This window comes from Remersonia thermophila, chromosome 4, assembly GCF_042764415.1.
Source record: "Remersonia thermophila strain ATCC 22073 chromosome 4, whole genome shotgun sequence".
NCBI classification, from domain to species: Eukaryota; Fungi; Ascomycota; class Sordariomycetes; order Sordariales; family Chaetomiaceae; genus Remersonia; species Remersonia thermophila.
In genome coordinates, this window is record NC_092220.1 from 804,769 (window position 1) to 821,440 (window position 16,672).

Genomic DNA, 16,672 nt, shown 5'->3' on the forward strand with positions numbered 1-16,672 from the left:
GCATTCATCCATTCCACCTATTCGGCATGCATGCTTTTTCTTTTTCCCCTGCGAGTTTTGGTGCGGCATGGTCTACGGCGTTTTGGGCTTACGACACGAAGAAGAGCTTGATCTTCTATCAACAATCGTTTTTTTGGTCGATTGTGGCCTCGGCGCGGTCCACGGAGAAGACGGACCCTGTGACGGCAGGTCGATCATGAGGGCCGGGTGCATCATGGTTTTATTTTCGCTATATACCCCCAGTTGTTCTTAGAGGCCCGGCGAGTCTTGGGAGCCTGTTCCATGGCAGGACGCGGTGGATAGACGAGGTTATGGAAAAGCGCTTGACGGCTTGGAAGCTGACCGACGACGCTTTCGACCGGCCCCGCCACGGGCGGCGTCAAGACTTGACCACAACGTGCGGATATCCAGAGGAACCGCATCTGGTGCCTAGATGTGCCTTGTTTGCTGGCAGAACCGAACAAGGCCTTTTCATTTAGCTCAAATAAGACATTCAGCAGACAACTTGATGACTTCGCGGAGGTATAGTGTGTGATTCTGTTTGTGCCACGGTTCCACGAATCATCCAGGTAAACTTGTTGCAGATCAGAGGGAAGCATGAGAGCTTGTAGAGCATCCGATACTCTCCGCGCAGAGCCGCTTCCGGTTGACGCAAGAGCAGAACCATGGTTCACAATTGTCTTGGAGCTCCCGTCGTCAACATGGGCGCCAAGGTCTGTGGAGACCGAGTTCAGCAGCTCCGGCGGCATCTTATCTTATCTACGGCTCCCTCGATTGGTCCCGCCCGTGGATAGATGCACTAGGCTCCCGTCATCATCCATCAACCGTCAACGCCGACAAACCAAGCTCCCTTCCACGTCGTCTCCCTTGCCCTTGGCTTTCGCTGCCATCATACGAGGACGAAACTGTCGTCACCTCTCAAGGCAGCTCCTTACCCACGTACCCACTCAGCCGTTCCATTCAACCTTCCGACGGAGCTCTTGTCGATCGCATCGCCCACCCGCATCGTGTCGAGACCACGGAACCCCAACCCCCCCCCCACGCCGTCGCAGCTCGGATCATCAAGATGCGCCACGCCTGCCCTGCCGCTTTCCAAAGGTAGCTTGGTAGCTTGGACACCGAGAGCCGGAGGCTGAGTGCCCACCTCTACCATGGGTCAGGGATTCTCCCTCGCTGCGCCCCGCGCGGGCGGTGCCGGCATCGACGTCCCCGAGCTCGCGGACCTGGTCTACGAGCGCTCCGTCGGTACGGGAGGCTTCATGAAGAGCATCCGCGCGAGGCACCATGACGGGGTTGTCTTGGCCAAGGTTCTTATCAAGCCGTATCCCATGTCGTTGGAGAAGTACAAGCAGGCCATACTTCGTGAGTTGGCCCCGTCTCGCCAAGTTGCCGGTGCTGGCGGCCGTGGACTAACCCGCATCGGACCCCCGCGCCAGGAGAACGACGCGCTCTCGCCGACGTGCCTAACGCCCTCGCCTACCAACGCGCCATCGAAACCGAGTCCAACGCCTACCTCGTGCGCCAGTTCCTCTACAACTCTCTCTACGACCGCCTCAGCACCCGGCCGTTCCTCGAGGACATCGAAAAGAAGTGGCTGGCCTTCCAGCTGCTGTGCGCCCTCCGCGACTGCCACGCCAAGGGCGTCTACCATGGCGACATCAAGACCGAGAACATCCTGGTGACGTCGTGGAACTGGCTATATCTGGCGGACTTTTCCTCTTCGTTCAAGAGGGTGATGCTGCCCGAGGACAACCCGGGTGACTTTTCGTACTTTTTTGACACATCGGGCCGCCGGACGTGCTACCTCGCTCCGGAGAGGTTCCTTCCGCCCGGCGAGGAGGCCGACCCAGACGCCCAGGTAACGTGGGCCATGGATGTCTTCAGCGCCGGATGCGTCATCGCCGAGCTGTTCCTCGAGACGCCCATCTTCAGCCTGAGCCAGCTCTACTCGTACCGCAAGGGCGAGTATGACCCCGCCATCTCCCATCTCAGCAAGATCCCGGACAAGGACCTGCGCGAAATGATTGCCCAGATGATCCAGCTTGACCCGCAAAAGCGGTACTCGGCCGAGCAGTTCCTTGACTTTTACAAGGGCAAGGTCTTCCCGGAGTACTTCTACAGCTTCCTGCACCAGTACATGGAGCTGATCACGCACCCAACATCCGGCCCCTATGCCCCAGGCGGGCACGCGAGGCACGTCGCCGAGGCGGACCAGCGCATTGAGCGCGTGTGGCTTGACTTTGACAAGATCTCGTACTTCCTTAGGTACCGCAACGACGATGAGTGGCGCGCCGAGGAGCGCCAGCTCGCCCCAAGGCTAGGGCTGGGGAACTTCCCCGTACGCCTCAACATACCCAACAACCAGCACTACGTCTCTGCCGACAAGCAGCCCTCGGCAGACGACGGCACCCTCATCTTTTTGACGCTCATCGTCTCATCGCTGCGCAACACAGCGCATGCCGCCGCCAGGATCAAGGCCTGCGACATTCTCCTCGCCTTCGCCGAGCGGCTGACGGACGAGGCCAAGCTGGATCGCGTGCTGCCGTATCTTGTCGACCTGCTCAAGGATAAGTGCGACATGGTGGTAGTCTCGGCCGTTCGCGCGATCACGCAGCTGCTCGACCTCGTCAAGGTTGTTACTCCTGTCAATTCGCAGGTGTTTCTCGACTACATCATGCCTCGCATGGAACCCCTGGCGCTCGACCTCCAGCGCGCCTACAGCCCCATCGTTCGCGCCACCTATGCCTCATGTCTTGGCAAACTGGCCATCACAGCAGACCGCTTCCTCGCCATGGCCGCGACGTTGCGGGCCGACGGGTCGAACGCCCTCGTCGATCCGGAGGTGGAGCAACGCAACGAGCCGCCGGAAGTGGCCTTCGCCGGGCTGTACGACAACGCCCGCCACGACCTCGTCGACGTGTTTGAGATACACACGCAAGCGCTCATCGAGGATTCGGACCCCTTTGTGCGACGGGCTCTTCTGACGTCGGTCCCCGACCTGTGCGTCTTCTTTGGGCCGGTCCAGGCGAACGACATCATCCTCACCCATCTGAACACCTACCTCAACGACCGTGACTGGATGCTCAAGTGCGCCTTTTTCGATACCATCGTCGGCATCGCAACCTTTTTGGGGAGCACGGGGCTTGAGAAGTTCATCCTGCCCCTGATGGTGCAGGCCATCACCGATCCGGAAGAGCACGTCGTGCAGGGCGCACTGCATTCCCTGGCCGAGCTGACGAACTTGGGCCTGCTCACCAAGCAGACGTACACCGAGCTTGTGGGCGTGGCTGCACGTTTCACCATGCACCCGAACGTCTGGATCCGCGAGTCGGCAGCCGAGTTCATCTGGGCCGGGATGCAGTTCTTGAGCCCGGCGTATGTTCGCGTCCAGGTCCTGCCCCAGCTGGCACCGTTCCTCAAGCCGCACAGGCTGCCGCCTTTTACGGAACTGGGTTTGCTGGAAGCGCTCCAGAAGCCGCTTTCGCGGTCTGTCTTTGACCAGGCGCTACTGTGGGCGTCCAAGACGGAGAAGGGCGATTTTTGGAAACCCTTCCGGCGATTCCGCGACGCCGTTGCGGGGCCGATGCTGTCTTCCCGCTCGGACTCCAGTCCCCAGGCGTTGGCCAAGTCGATCAGGAACGAGGAGGACGAGCAGTGGCTGGGAAAGCTGCGAAACCTCGGCCTCGCGTCCGAGGACGAGCCCAAGCTGCTTGCCCTCAGGGAGTTCATTTGGCGATTGAGCCAGATCAAGGCGCGGGATTCGGCCGCTCAGGAGAACGCGACAGGAACCCAGCCGCTCAACAACATCATCTCCTTGCGCGCCATGGGGCTGACGCCGCAGACGGTGCTGTTTGATGACGCCCCGCGACCGCACATGGTGGCGAGCACGGACCCGGATCCCAACGGCCCAAGGACCCTCAAGGATGCGCTCCTCGACGCGTCCATGACAATCGATGACACCGTCGCCAAGAAGCGTCGCGCCGGCGTTGCTGCCGCGCTCAACAGCCACCGCTCCCGGCTGGGCAGTCGCGATGGTGAGGTATCGTCTTTGGACAGCCCTCGGCGGCTGGATGATGGTTCGGTGGCGTCGTCGACCGTGGTGGCCGGGGCGGGGCGAGCTGAGGATGTTGCCTCGCAGGATGGGTCACGCCGGCCGTCGCTGGTCGTTCAGGGCAAAGCGCTGCTGGACGACGATGCCTCCGTCTCGAGCGTTCCGTATTCCCTGAGGAGGGCTTTGCGGCCGCAGTCGAGCGCCATCAATCTGCTGAACCGCAAGGACAGCGGCAAGTCGGGACCCGAGACGGCCACGACCGAGGCGAATGCGTTCGGCGAGGTCGAGGGCCCGTTCAGGCAGGGTCCAGTCGCGCCTGTTGACACGCCGCCGCGGGACGATACGGCTGGTGCGGAGGCTGCCGCTGGCTTGAGGGCGAACCACACCTACACCGGCAACGACCCCAACATCCTTAAGATGCTGGACGCCATGTACGTGTCGAATTATCCGCACGACATCTACGACTACGGGCCCCCGGTGACGCCCATCCGCCGGCAAAAGTCCGGGAGGTCGTCACTGACGAGCCAGTCGGACGCCGGCGAGTCTTGGAAGCCGTCGGGCAGGCTGGTGGCGACCTTCTCGGAGCATGCTGGGGCTGTCAATCGCATCGTCGTGTCGCCTGACCATCAGTTCTTCCTCACGGGCGGCGATGATGGATGCGTCAAGGTGTGGGACACGGCGAGGCTGGAGAGGAACATCACGCATCGCTCCAGGTTGACGCACCGGCATTCCCCGGGGGCGAGGGTGCTGGCGCTGTGCTTCATCGAGAACACGCATACCTTTGTTAGCTGCGCGAGCGATGGGTTCGTGCACATCGTTAAGGTCGACACGGTCCTCAGCGGCGCCGGCAATTTCCGGTACCCGCGCTTGCGGCTGCTGCGGGAGTACCCCGTCGGCACCAGCTCCGGCGGCGACGGCGATGCCGGCGGCAGCGACGGGACCGAGTACGCAGTCTGGTGCGAGCACTTCAAGCGCGACTCGACCTCGGTCCTCCTCCTCGCCACCAACAAGTCCAACATACTCGGCATCGATCTGCGCACCATGACGCTGCTTTACCAGCTCCGCAACCCGGTCCACCACGGCGCTCCCACCTGTTTCTGTGTTGACCGGCGCCGCAACTGGCTGCTCGTCGGAACCTCGCACGGCGTTTTGGATCTGTGGGACCTGCGATTCAAGATGCGCCTCAAGGCGTGGGGGATGCCGGGGAAGGGCCCTATCCACAGGCTGGCGGTGCATCCGACCAAGGGAAGGGGGCGCTGGGTTTGCGTGGCGGGCGGTACGCCTGGAGGGCAGGGTGAGGTGACGGTTTGGGATCTGGAGCGGACCACGTGCCGGGAGATTTACCGCGTGGGAGGGAGCAGGGATGGGCCGAAGACGTACGACGCGTGGGAGGTGGATGAGGATCGGCCCGAGGGGATGCTGGGGAGGTTTGCCACCAACATTGAAACGCCCCTGGCCTCCTCACCATCGGGAGCCGGAACCGCCATGTCCTCCGCAACCGCCGCCGGGGCCTCTTCCTCGGCGGACCGCGGCGTCCGCGCCATGATCGTCGGCACCGGCGCCACCGACGAGCAGCGTGAGGTGCGCCACGCGTACATGCTGACGGCGGGGGCCGACAGGAAGCTGCGCTTCTGGGACCTGAGCCGCATCGAGAACAGCACCGTGTTTAGCGGCCTCATGCCGGACGATGGCAAGCCGTCGTACTCGGCCACCCACCCCACGCCGTCGGTGACGTTGAACATGGAAAGGTGGCCTCGGCCTTCTTCTCATCAGGGCCAGCCCTCGATTTCGTCGCCAGGACCGCCGACGCCGACGTTGGGGCCTGCGAACGGTCGCGGCAGCGGCAGGAGCTCTGTTGTGAGCAGGGTGGGGACCGGCGCGGGGAGGAAGGGTGGAGGCAGTAACAAGTCGAGCGTGATCTCGGCCCAGCAGCAGCTGCTGCTGAGGAGCCATTTGGATGCGGTGGTGGACATGGCGGTGTTGGAGTCGCCGTACATGATGACCGTGTCGGTGGACAGGAGCGGCGTGGTGTTTGTGTTTCAGTGAGCTTAGGGACGTGTTCTTTTTCTTTTTCTTCTGATGAGTGACGAGCCTTGCGGGATGGGCTTGTTTGGGAATGGGCTTGGGGCGATGGGCAATGTCACTATGATGGGCATGGACGGGAAGGTTTCTCCTGTAGATGCACAGGTTGGTTCTAGGGAGTTGGAGTTGGTGGATGGAAGGGGGGGTGGGGGGGTGGGTTTCGGGTTGGGAGACTCGGGGTGCGTTGGATTCTTCTGGCTTGATATGGTAGCACGGTAGACACTTTGTGAGGCAAATCATGGTATTTAAAGCGAACTGTTCCACTGTAATCAGTCTTGCTCGAGCATATCCTGACAGTCACTGGTCTTTGGGCTGTCTGTCTTGTGGCTTCTCGAGATGCAAGGGGTTGGGCGGAGTGCAGGGTTAGGGTTATCTCATTGCAGACCCACTTTATTTTCCTCCGCTTCCCGCCTTGTGGGGGTGCAGCTTGGGAACCGTCGCGAACCTGCAACCTTCGAGGACCGCGAACGTAGTAGGTAGAGAAGCAAAACGACGACGGCATCGGCCTCGACACATCCGATTTTTGACCCAACATCCCCACCAACACAACACCACACCAAGCCTGCCATTGACGAACATCCGAGACGGCAAACGAACGGGAAACGCGCGTAACGAGCAGCCGCAACACAACAAACCACCATCACCATGAGGCTCACGGCAGAGCTCATCCAAAACTCCCTGTCCTACCTCAACCCGCTCAAGGAGCGCGAGTTGGACCTCCGAGGTGCGTTGAAAAGAGCAGATACTGCACATTGGTCTTGATCTCTCCTTTTGTCAAAGAGAAGCTCGAAGACACCCCTTCCTTAGACAAGACGGACCATATCAACGTTGGGTGTTTATCATCGGTCGTTGCGCCGCGTATACAGGACACCGAATCCCGGCCATTGAAAACTTGGGCGTTGCTGGGGTACGTTTTTTTTTTTTTTTTTTATAAATATATATCTCTATATATCTCTCCCTCCCTCCATCTCTCACGCCCCTCGGTCCAGCGATGCTGACGGACAATCGCGGACGAACAGCCCCACGACGCCATCGACCTGACCGACAACGACATTCAAGTCCTGGGCAACATCCCGCTCTCTCCGCGCCTGCGCACCCTGCTGCTCGCGCACAACCGCATCGCCACCATCCACCCGGGCCTCCCCAACGCGACGCCGGGGCTTCGCAACCTGGTGCTGGCGGGCAACAACCTCGCCGAGCTGGCCGATCTGGACGTTCTCGGCAAGCTGCCCAGGCTGACCCATTTGGTGTTGGTGGATAATCCTGTCACGAAGAAGGAGGTGGGTTCGGACTCCTTTTTTGACTCTTTTTTTCTGAGGGTGTTGGAGAAAGGAGACATGTTGGGGAGAGAAGATGGCATGGAGTTTGGTGGGCTGACATGCGTTGGTTTACTAGCACTACCGGTACTGGGTTCTCTGGCGGTGTCCCACGGTGCGGTTCCTTGACTATCAGAAGGTCAAGGACGCGGAGCGGCAGAAGGCGAAGGAGCTGTTCGGCTCGGCCGATGCGCCAACGGAGTTGGCATCGCAGGTGAGCGATGAGTGCCCCCCCTTCGTTTCTCCCATGCACGGTCCCGCTGGAGGGTTTGTGACTGACATGGCTCGACAGATTATGGGCATCAAGACCAAGACGTTCGATGCGGGAGCCGCCCCGACCAACGGCGGCGCGGGCCAGTCGTCGAAGCTGTCGCGCCTCAAGCTCACCGACAAGGAGCGCAAGAAGCTGCAGGAGATGATCAAGAAGGCCGACAGCCTCGAAGAGATCATCCGGCTGGAGAAGGCGCTCAACGAGGGGAGGCTGCCGCCGGGGATCCTGCTGGACGATGCCATGGAGGAGTGAGGACGTGGGGGCGGGAGGTGGACGAGGAATGGGAAGGGAGTGAATGCGATTTTGGCGGCCACGTCGGAGGAAGGAAGCATCGCAGACGGCCAACCTGTTTATCTTCCATGTCGAGATCTTCACTGGCGTTGGGGCGTTTTAGAATATATGATTCGGGTAATATAAAGCGGTCCTGTCGATCCTTCCTACGCCATTGCACATGCCCGACCCCCCACCAGGGGAGACAAGCGTCTAGCCTGTCATATCTACATCTCCGTCGTGCTGGCGGCCAGCAGCGCCCGACGGCTGCTGCCCCTTGCCCCTCGACGAACCATTCGACGTCGCGGCTCCGGAACCGTTCACCGCGGACTTTGCTCGCTTGCCGCTGGGCGCGCCCTCGGCCGGCCTGTCGTCCGCACCGGCATCTCCGGGGACCTTCTCGCCGCTCATCTTCGCTCGCGCGGCGGCAGCCTTGGCCTTGACCTCCTTGTAAGGAACGGTCCTGGGAACCACGTCCTCGAGGAACTCGAGGTTGTCGCGGTGGGCGATGGCGTTGGCTGAGAAGGCATTTAGCTTCGTGGTATTCTTTTTCCACCCGGATGCCAAATGGGAACGGGGGTTTGGGAGAACAGGAGCGCTCACCCATGTCCTTGTACTGGATATTCCGCCGCGGCTTGCGATCGAGCTTGGTCATCTTCTGAGCCTCCTCGGCGAGGTACTGGACGAACATCTCCTGGACCGGAGGGTTAGTTCCAAGGGCATCACGGAAGGGTACGGTGGGACCTGCCGTGGCTAGGGTGATGGCAAAGGCGGCGTTGTTGGAGCAGACGGTGATGTCAGGATCCATGGCGATGATCTTTTTGACTCGGGTCACTGCAACGGGAGGGTCAGGATGGGCGACGGAGAAGACATGGTTGGCGGGGACAGACTGACAGGGCAGCTGCGTTTGGCCTGTTACCTCCTTTCTTGGAGGGATTGCTGTGGTGTTGTAGGGCATTTTTGGTTTGGGTTTTAAGATGGTGAGAAAGGCGGAGGTCTCCTGTCTAGGTGTGACGGAGTGGTTCAACGGGAATGAGAACGAGTACGTAGTGTGGAATCGAGGTGAGGCTATGAAGGCCAGGCACTCAAGCAATGCAGGGAGGAGGCTCAGGTGCGATGAGGTGCGTTCTTGGAGCTGACTCTACCCGTACTCTACCGCCGATTTACAGTGAGATCCCGAAGCTGAAGCTGAGGTTCAAGATCGGCCAAAGCCCGCTTCTAAAGTGGTCGCGCGAGACGCGACTCGCGGCGCCTCCAAGAGGAAAGCGGCCCGACCCACATTGGCCTGCTGTGGGGATGGGCCGGCTTGGCGGGTACTAACGGTCGCTGCCCGGGGGAGGCTGGAAGGCTGACGACAGCTTTCGGCGGGGCCTCAGCCTCGCTTCCCAGCACCACCATCCCCAAGCCCGTTCCCAAGTCGAGCAGCAACCTTAAGGGCCGTGGTCCGTCGTCGAGACTGCAGCCAACAAGCAGCCAACCAGGACTCCGGCGAGCGCGTTTCTTTGCCCCCTGCGCTCCCGACAACCCCCGACACGCCAATGCCGTACCAATAAGACCACGCATTCCTAGGGCGGCCACGGTGCGCCATGAACTTCCCGTCGCGGACCTCGTCGCTGTCGGTGGGCAATGCGCCGAGGGTGCGCAACCCTTCGGTCAGCTCGCGCCTGTCGTCGGCCGTGTCCATGGCAGAGCGCGGCGAACCGCACGATGACAACGGCGGCATTGCAGCACAGCACCAGATAGACGAGGAGATCGCAAAGATCAAGCGCTACGAAGTAAGCCCGGCCTATTTACCCCCACCCTCCCGGGCCGGATCCGACGCACAGTTGCTTGCAGACAACGAGCTGACCAGACATGCTCGCCGTTCAGGATTTTACAACCATCGGTATGCCCCGCACTTCGCACCTTCGCCGTTCTCCTCGGCTCCGAGCGCCGTGTTGAAACCGATGTGCTGATCCGCGAATCTCAACAAAGACTGGGTCCAGGATGCCGCCCGCGAGCAGATGCGCAGAAAGGCCCGGAGGAGGCGCCAGGCGGGTCTCTACGGCTCGGGACAGTTCGACTGGCGCCAGAGAATCTATGAAGCCTACGATGCGGCGCAGGGCTGGATCGTTGTCACCATCATCGGAGCCGCCATCGGCCTGAACGCCGCCTTCCTCAGCATCATCACCGAGTGGCTGGCCGACATCAAGATGGGCTATTGCGACTCCAGGTTCTACCTCAACGAGGACTTCTGCTGCTGGGGCGAGGAAAACGGTAGGCGTTATCGCTCAACCAGCCGCCTGTCGAGACAAGAGGGGAGGGCTCACAATCTGCAGAGTGCACTCACTGGCATCGGTGGACCGGTTTGGAGCCGCTCAACTACATCATCTACATTGTGTTTGCGGTTTGTTCTGCCCGCTGGCCTTCCCGCCCATGGCCGCTTTCTTTGCCTGCTGGGATGCTGACCGCACCAGACCTTGTTCGCCCTCACAGCCGCCGTGCTCGTCAAGTCGTATGCGCCCTACGCTGCGGGCTCTGGCATTTCCGAGATCAAATGCATCATTGCCGGCTTCGTCATGAAGGGCTTCCTCGGCTGGCGAACCCTGCTCATCAAGTCGCTGACCCTGCCGCTCGCCATCGGATCTGGGCTGTCGGTGGGAAAGGAGGGCCCCAGCGTGCACTACGCCGTCTGCACCGGCAACGTCATCTCCCGATTCTTTGCCAAGTATCGCCGAAACGCCTCCAAGACCCGCGAAGTGCTCAGCGCCTGCGCTGCCGCCGGTGTTGCCGTCGCCTTTGGCAGCCCGATCGGAGGCGTGCTCTTCTCCCTCGAGGAGATGTCGAGCCATTTCCCCCTCAAGACCCTCTGGCGCAGCTACTTCTGCGCCCTGGTCGCCACGGCCGTCCTGGCCGCCATGAATCCCTTCCGCACCGGCCAACTGGTCATGTTCCAGGTCAAGTACGACCGCTCATGGCACTTCTTCGAGGTCTTCTTTTACATCATCATCGGCATCTTTGGTGGCCTCTATGGCGCTTTTGTCATGAAGTGGAACCTCAGAGCCCAGGCGTTCCGCAAGAAGTACCTCGGCCAGTACGCCATCCTCGAGGCGACCCTGCTCGCCCTGGGTACGGCCATCGTCTGCTACCCCAATGCCTTTCTGCGCATCGACATGACGGAAAGCATGAAGGTGCTCTTCCGGGAGTGCGAGGGCGCCGAGGACTACCACGGGCTGTGCGACCCGAACCACAGGTTCGGCAACGTTGTGTCGCTGATCCTCGCCACCGTCATCCGCATCTTCTTCGTCATCATCTCGTACGGCTGCAAAGTCCCCGCCGGCATCTTTGTGCCTTCCATGGCCATTGGCGCGACCTTTGGACGGACCGTAGGCATCATTGTCGAGGCCATCCACGAGTCGGCCGGCCCCAAGAGCGTCTTCTTTTCGTCGTGTGCGCCCGACGTTCCTTGCATCACGCCCGGCACATACGCCTTCCTTGGCGCCGCCGCGGCCCTTAGCGGCATCATGCACATCACCGTCTCGGTCGTCGTCATCATGTTCGAGCTGACGGGCGCCCTTACCTACATCCTCCCTACCATGATCGTGGTCGGCATCACCAAAGCGGTCAGCGAGCTCTTCGGCAAGGGCGGCATCGCCGACCGCATGATCTGGTTCAGCGGCTTTCCCTATCTCGACCACAAAGAAGAGCACAACTTTGGCGTCCCCGTCTCTCAGGCCATGATCTCGGACGTGGTCTCCATCCCAGCCACGGGCATGACCCTCAAGGCCGTCGAGCGTCTGCTCACCAAGGACAGCTACCAAGGCTTCCCCATCGTCGACGACGAAAACTCGCGCGTCCTCCTCGGCTACATAGGCCGCACCGAGCTGCGCTACGCCGTCGACCGCGCCAGGCGCGAGCGCGCCCTCCTGAGCCCGCTCGCCAAGTGCACCTTTGCCGTTCCCCCCGGGACCACCACCACCACCACCACCACTACCACCACCACTAACCAACCCTCCACCTCATCCCACAACCAGAACGACTACACCACCGGCGCCGCCACCACGGTCGACTTCACCCCCTACGTCGACACCACCCCGCTCACCGTGCACCCCCGCCTGCCTCTGGAAACGGTCATGGAGATCTTCCGCAAGATCGGCCCGCGCGTCGTCCTCATCGAGCACCGCGGCCGTCTCACGGGGCTCGTCACGGTCAAGGACTGCCTCAAGTACCAGATCAAGGTCGAGGCTGCCGAGCACATGCACACGCACCCGCGCGAAGGAGATTTGCGGCGGCTGGAGGAGGAAGGGCAGGAGAGGGTGTGGGAGCTGATTCAAAAGGCTGCGTTCTGGGTGTCGGACGCCGTGGGCAGGGCGAGCGGGGGGAGGATCAGGCTGAGGGATAGCTTTGAGGGGGATAGAGGGAGGGAGAGGAACGCTCAGGGTGGGATCCTGGATGGGACGGAGGACGTGGCCGGGGAGGAAGACGGGCTGGAGTTGGAGAGCAGGAGGGAGCAGCGTTGATGATGACTGGGTCTTGTATGGCCTTTTTTTTTTCTCGTTTTGCGTGTGCAGCGCGAGGAATTTATGACAACTATCCATGGCTGATCCGTGGACGCAAGAATGATACTAAACTAGATGCCTCTCAGCCCTGGCTTGTTGAACGACCTGATTACTCCACAGAGAGAGCCGTATCGGGCTGTCTCTGTCCTGATCCAGGGTATCCATACATCGTCAGTTTCCTAGGTCCAGCCTGCATGCAGCCCGCTCTTGCTCAGCCTTTTTGCCCCCCGGAGTCTTGCTCAGTCCTCTTGGGTTGATTCGACGTTGGCGCACATTGCCTATCCAAACCCCCTTTGCAGCAGAATACTGTGTACTACTAGGCGCTGCGTTCAACCAAACCCTGGAAAAGCCAGCCCGCAACCAGGGACAGACGCAACACGTGGAACACGGGATGTAAGCCAAGCGCGGGTCTGCATCGATCGTAGTGGATCCCCTAGTGGACAAAGCGCTGTCCCGGCTGTTTGGGGCGTAACAGAAGACATCATCTGCTAGCACAGTGGTTTGGTCTGAGAAGGTCCCAGTTTTGATAACAGATGTCACTCCTTCAGAAGATTTCGGCGTCTGGGTCCGCCGCCTCTTTTTGCGTCGAAATGGCTTCTAAAGCTGTAAAGTTTTACTACAAGCTCTGTCACCAGAAAAGTCGCCGAAGAGCCAACCGCGGCCGGGTTTCGCGACGTAAGCGCTCAGCCATGACCTGAACCGCAATCCCGGTTTCCATTATTCACAGGCATCCGTTTTCGTCCCAACGGACGTCTGGGCCTCATAGGTCGGCGATGTTGGGACCTCTCGCACGTCCAGGTCACATGAGGCCGGGGATTGCAGGTGACCCACCCGATATCGGGGGCCACAACCCGAACGCTCGCCGGCAGCGCGGCACCCTCGGCAGCGCTGTCCACTCTCCGCAGCCATTGAGGAAAACCCTGGGAACGCTCGGCCGCCCGCGGTGCCCCCTTATCTGACACCGCCATTTGAGGTTGTGACACTTTTGTATCCCCCCAACCAACATCCTGATAAGCTCCTGCCTTGGGATCAAGACATCATCAAGATATCCTTCGGTCGAAATAGCACAAGACGACGACGACGACGTCGACGACCTTCATCCATCCGCATCCATAACGAAATAGACAAAGATCGACGGCAACCCATCGGCTCTCGTAACCTTGGACCGTAGGCGTCCTTGACATTGGCGTAGAGTCCTCCGCACCCAACACCATCCAGATAGCAACCGCCATCACACACCATGGCGATCGGCCTCATCCAAGCCCTTCCAGCAACCGAGACATCGTCGTCGCCGGCGGCGGTGGTCGGTTGCCGAGCCACCATTGACACAAACCGCTTCGACGAGCTGGTGCAGGCCCTCAAGGAGGCCCTGGGGCCATGCTCGGGCCTCACATCCGACGACGTGGACGTCAACCACCTCATGCGCCTGATGCGCGACTATGACTCGGATCCGAGGGAGTGGGCGAGGTTCGCCATGGGCGACGAGAGCCGGGGATACACAAGGAACCTCGTGGACGAGGGGAACGGAAAGAGCAACCTGGTAGGTTCGCCGTGCGTCTCATGGTGGTAGAATAGGGGAAGGGGTGTATGATGGTGCTTTGTTTTTGTTTACTTTGCCCCTGAGTTCAGGTGTGGGTGGGCGTGCGTGTGTGTGCATGTGGCTGACTGACGTCAACAGCTCGTTCTCGTCTGGACGCCGGGCAAAGGCAGTCCGATCCACGACCACGGCAACGCCCACTGCCTGATGAAGATCCTCCACGGGGACCTCACCGAGACGAGGTACGCGTTCCCCGAGGGCGAGGAAGGCGAGGAGAAGCCGATGCGCGTCATCTCGGAGCGGGTGCACCGCAAGAACGAGGTGGCGTACATGGCCGATGAGCTGGGCGTGCACCGGGTTTCAAATCAGGGCAGCGACTTCGCCGTGTCCCTGCACTTGTACACGCCGCCGAACGTCGCTCGCGGGGGTTGCCATATCTTTAACGCTGAGACGGGGAAGAAGAGCCATATCAAGAACTGCGGGTACTACTCCGCGTATGGGAAGAAGCTATGATGGGGTCGGGGTGGCCGTCGTACTGCTGATGACTTGACGATGAGGGATAATTGGGTTCTGGGAACTGGCGCTTGCCAGCGGCGTTGCTGTTGTGTTATGGGCATCTTCATCGGAGTAGGGTGTTATTTAAGTAACAAGAATGAAATATATCACCACCTCCCTTTTCATCCATTTCCGAGCGCTTCCTGCGTGTGGCCCGTCGGCCGGCGGCTTTCCGCGAGCGGACAATCCTGTGACTCTGGTGGTGCTTCCGAAAAAGGAAACGGAGCCGAGCGGCGGGCGGGTTGGTGATTCTCGGTGATTCTCGAGGTCGGCAACGTCAAATGTCGACAGAAACACACCATTTTGATGCCAAAAAAAATCGCAGAAAAGACACAGGAGATGCTCAGGCAGCGAAGAAGCTCAGGAAGTGAAGAGTTGAAAAGGAGAATAGGAGAAGACATGTCGTCAACAGCAACGTCAGGAATGCGGGCTGCCCTACCACCCCTTTGGGCTTAGCGCGGATTGCACCATTTTGCCCTCTGTTCATTGGTTTCCTGGTCTCCGAGTGGGCTATCTCTCCACGTGACAGATCACGTGTGCTCACGGGAACCCTTCCCCTTTGGCAGACCCCCACTCAAGACCTGGGGCTGCCAGACGGACCCGAAACCCCACAGAATCCATGAAGCGTCCCGGCCGGCTCGCCGGCATAACTTAACCAAAAACAGCTGCCGTCGCGAACCAGAAAATCCTCAACAGCGGGAATGGCACAGTCGTGTTTGGGGTGGGTTTTGTTCTCTGCTCGGTAGTAGATCACGTATGTACTATGCATACATACGCTACTTCGCTCCTCGGCTTATCGCTCTAGGATTATTATTCAGCACCTCAGGAGAGGAGACCGAGAAACCGTGGCTGAACCTGGACGAATGCTGCACCCGGACTGGACGTGTTTATGAGGAGGCTTGACCAGGTCTGGGGACCAACCGATGCCAGTGAGGATGACAGGATGGGCTCTGGGCTCAGGCTCTTTGCTTTTTTCGTCCAGGAATGTTCCATCGGACTGCCCCGTTAGGAAACATGTCAACGGCCTTGCAGCACAAACGAGACGAAAGAAACCGGGGTTGAGCACCCAGACCCCCACAGCCGGCGCAACAACAAGCTCACTTGCGATTCCCGACGGAGGCTTGGAGCGGGCCCGTTTCGACGCAGCGATTTGGCTTGTTTGCTCCGTCTCGTGTTCAACGTCCAGCCTAGGATTCTTTGCATGCGCACGGGTTCCGATCTTCGTGGATCGAACGCTATCTGTTCGTTGATCGCGGGAAGACGCCATCGCCACCAAGCACCCAAGCCCGGCCTCTCGCCTCTTGGAACAGCGATGCCTGAGACGATGCTACGTCAAAGAGCGCTGGGGCCCCCGATCCTACCGTGGCATTCCCCTAGTCTGGCGCTAGGGAGGGGATTTCCTCCGTTCCCAACACTGGTAAAGGCTGGAATAGGGACGCCAACTGCGACCCTCCCACGCGGGGCCCTGAGGCATGGCAGAGCAACCTGGGGTTTCACTGAACGAGAACCACGAGAGGCGGTTGGACCGTTGGCTGGGTACGCGCATGAAGAACGAAATCCTGCATGATGACAAGGCACCCTCCCCGCCGTATTCTTCTAGATCAACCAGGAAGCCCAGTCGGAGGCTGCATCCACCACGTTTCTTGCGGGCCCATCGAACCGGAAGAACGTAGCATACAGTAGGAGTCCATGCTACTCAAGGCTCACGAGGCTCGCCTGTTTTACCTCAGCTAGACCATGGCCCGACGGCATATCGCAACCCTTTTACTGCTGGACTCTCCTTGGAGCCGTTCGCCATTGGTCCGGAGATTTGTTCCTCGATCAGGACGCATGTCGTGCTGGTGGTGTCCCACCCCCAGGTTCCCCTCCCTCTCGGGCCAACGGTAAGGGGTCCTCTGCTTCAGGGACAACAAAACTCCCATAGGCCCTCCATCTTCTCCGGCATCTGTCGCGGTCAGCCATCCAACGCACGAGCAGCACTCTTCGATACCGGTACACTCCCAGCGATGAGGTGAGCAGGGGTTTGCTGGGCGGCCTTTTTTGCACACCTCT

The 16,672-nt window shown here is 60.3% G+C and overlaps 5 protein-coding genes across 5 annotated transcripts; 4 read left to right on the forward strand and 1 right to left on the reverse strand.

The window, feature by feature from the left end:
* Positions 1-1,151: 1,151 nt before the first annotated feature.
* Positions 1,152-6,097, forward strand: VTJ83DRAFT_4335 (uncharacterized protein; the record flags this gene model as incomplete). Its single annotated transcript, XM_071010813.1, has 2 exons — positions 1,152-1,362; positions 1,437-6,097. The coding sequence occupies 2 exons, from the start codon at positions 1,152-1,154 to the stop codon at positions 6,095-6,097; spliced, it is 4,872 nt and encodes a 1,623-aa protein (XP_070865785.1).
* Positions 6,098-6,778: 681 nt separating this feature from the next.
* On the forward strand, positions 6,779-7,972 carry VTJ83DRAFT_4336 (uncharacterized protein; the record flags this gene model as incomplete). Its single annotated transcript, XM_071010814.1, has 5 exons — positions 6,779-6,857; positions 7,000-7,040; positions 7,153-7,413; positions 7,529-7,663; positions 7,742-7,972. 5 exons carry the CDS (start codon positions 6,779-6,781, stop codon positions 7,970-7,972), a joined length of 747 nt encoding a protein of 248 aa, XP_070865786.1.
* A 231-nt stretch (positions 7,973-8,203) lies between these two features.
* Positions 8,204-8,948, reverse strand: VTJ83DRAFT_4337 (uncharacterized protein; the record flags this gene model as incomplete). The annotated part of the gene is made up of 4 exons (XM_071010815.1): positions 8,204-8,508; positions 8,594-8,684; positions 8,739-8,824; positions 8,885-8,948. The coding sequence occupies 4 exons, from the start codon at positions 8,946-8,948 to the stop codon at positions 8,204-8,206; spliced, it is 546 nt and encodes a 181-aa protein (XP_070865787.1).
* Positions 8,949-9,576: 628 nt separating this feature from the next.
* VTJ83DRAFT_4338 (uncharacterized protein) lies at positions 9,577-12,489 on the forward strand (the record flags this gene model as incomplete). Its single annotated transcript, XM_071010816.1, has 5 exons — positions 9,577-9,765; positions 9,860-9,875; positions 9,965-10,246; positions 10,309-10,376; positions 10,447-12,489. The coding sequence occupies 5 exons, from the start codon at positions 9,577-9,579 to the stop codon at positions 12,487-12,489; spliced, it is 2,598 nt and encodes an 865-aa protein (XP_070865788.1).
* Positions 12,490-13,768: 1,279 nt separating this feature from the next.
* On the forward strand, positions 13,769-14,578 carry VTJ83DRAFT_4339 (uncharacterized protein; the record flags this gene model as incomplete). The annotated part of the gene is made up of 2 exons (XM_071010817.1): positions 13,769-14,068; positions 14,207-14,578. 2 exons carry the CDS (start codon positions 13,769-13,771, stop codon positions 14,576-14,578), a joined length of 672 nt encoding a protein of 223 aa, XP_070865789.1.
* Between the last annotated feature and the right edge of the window lie 2,094 nt (positions 14,579-16,672).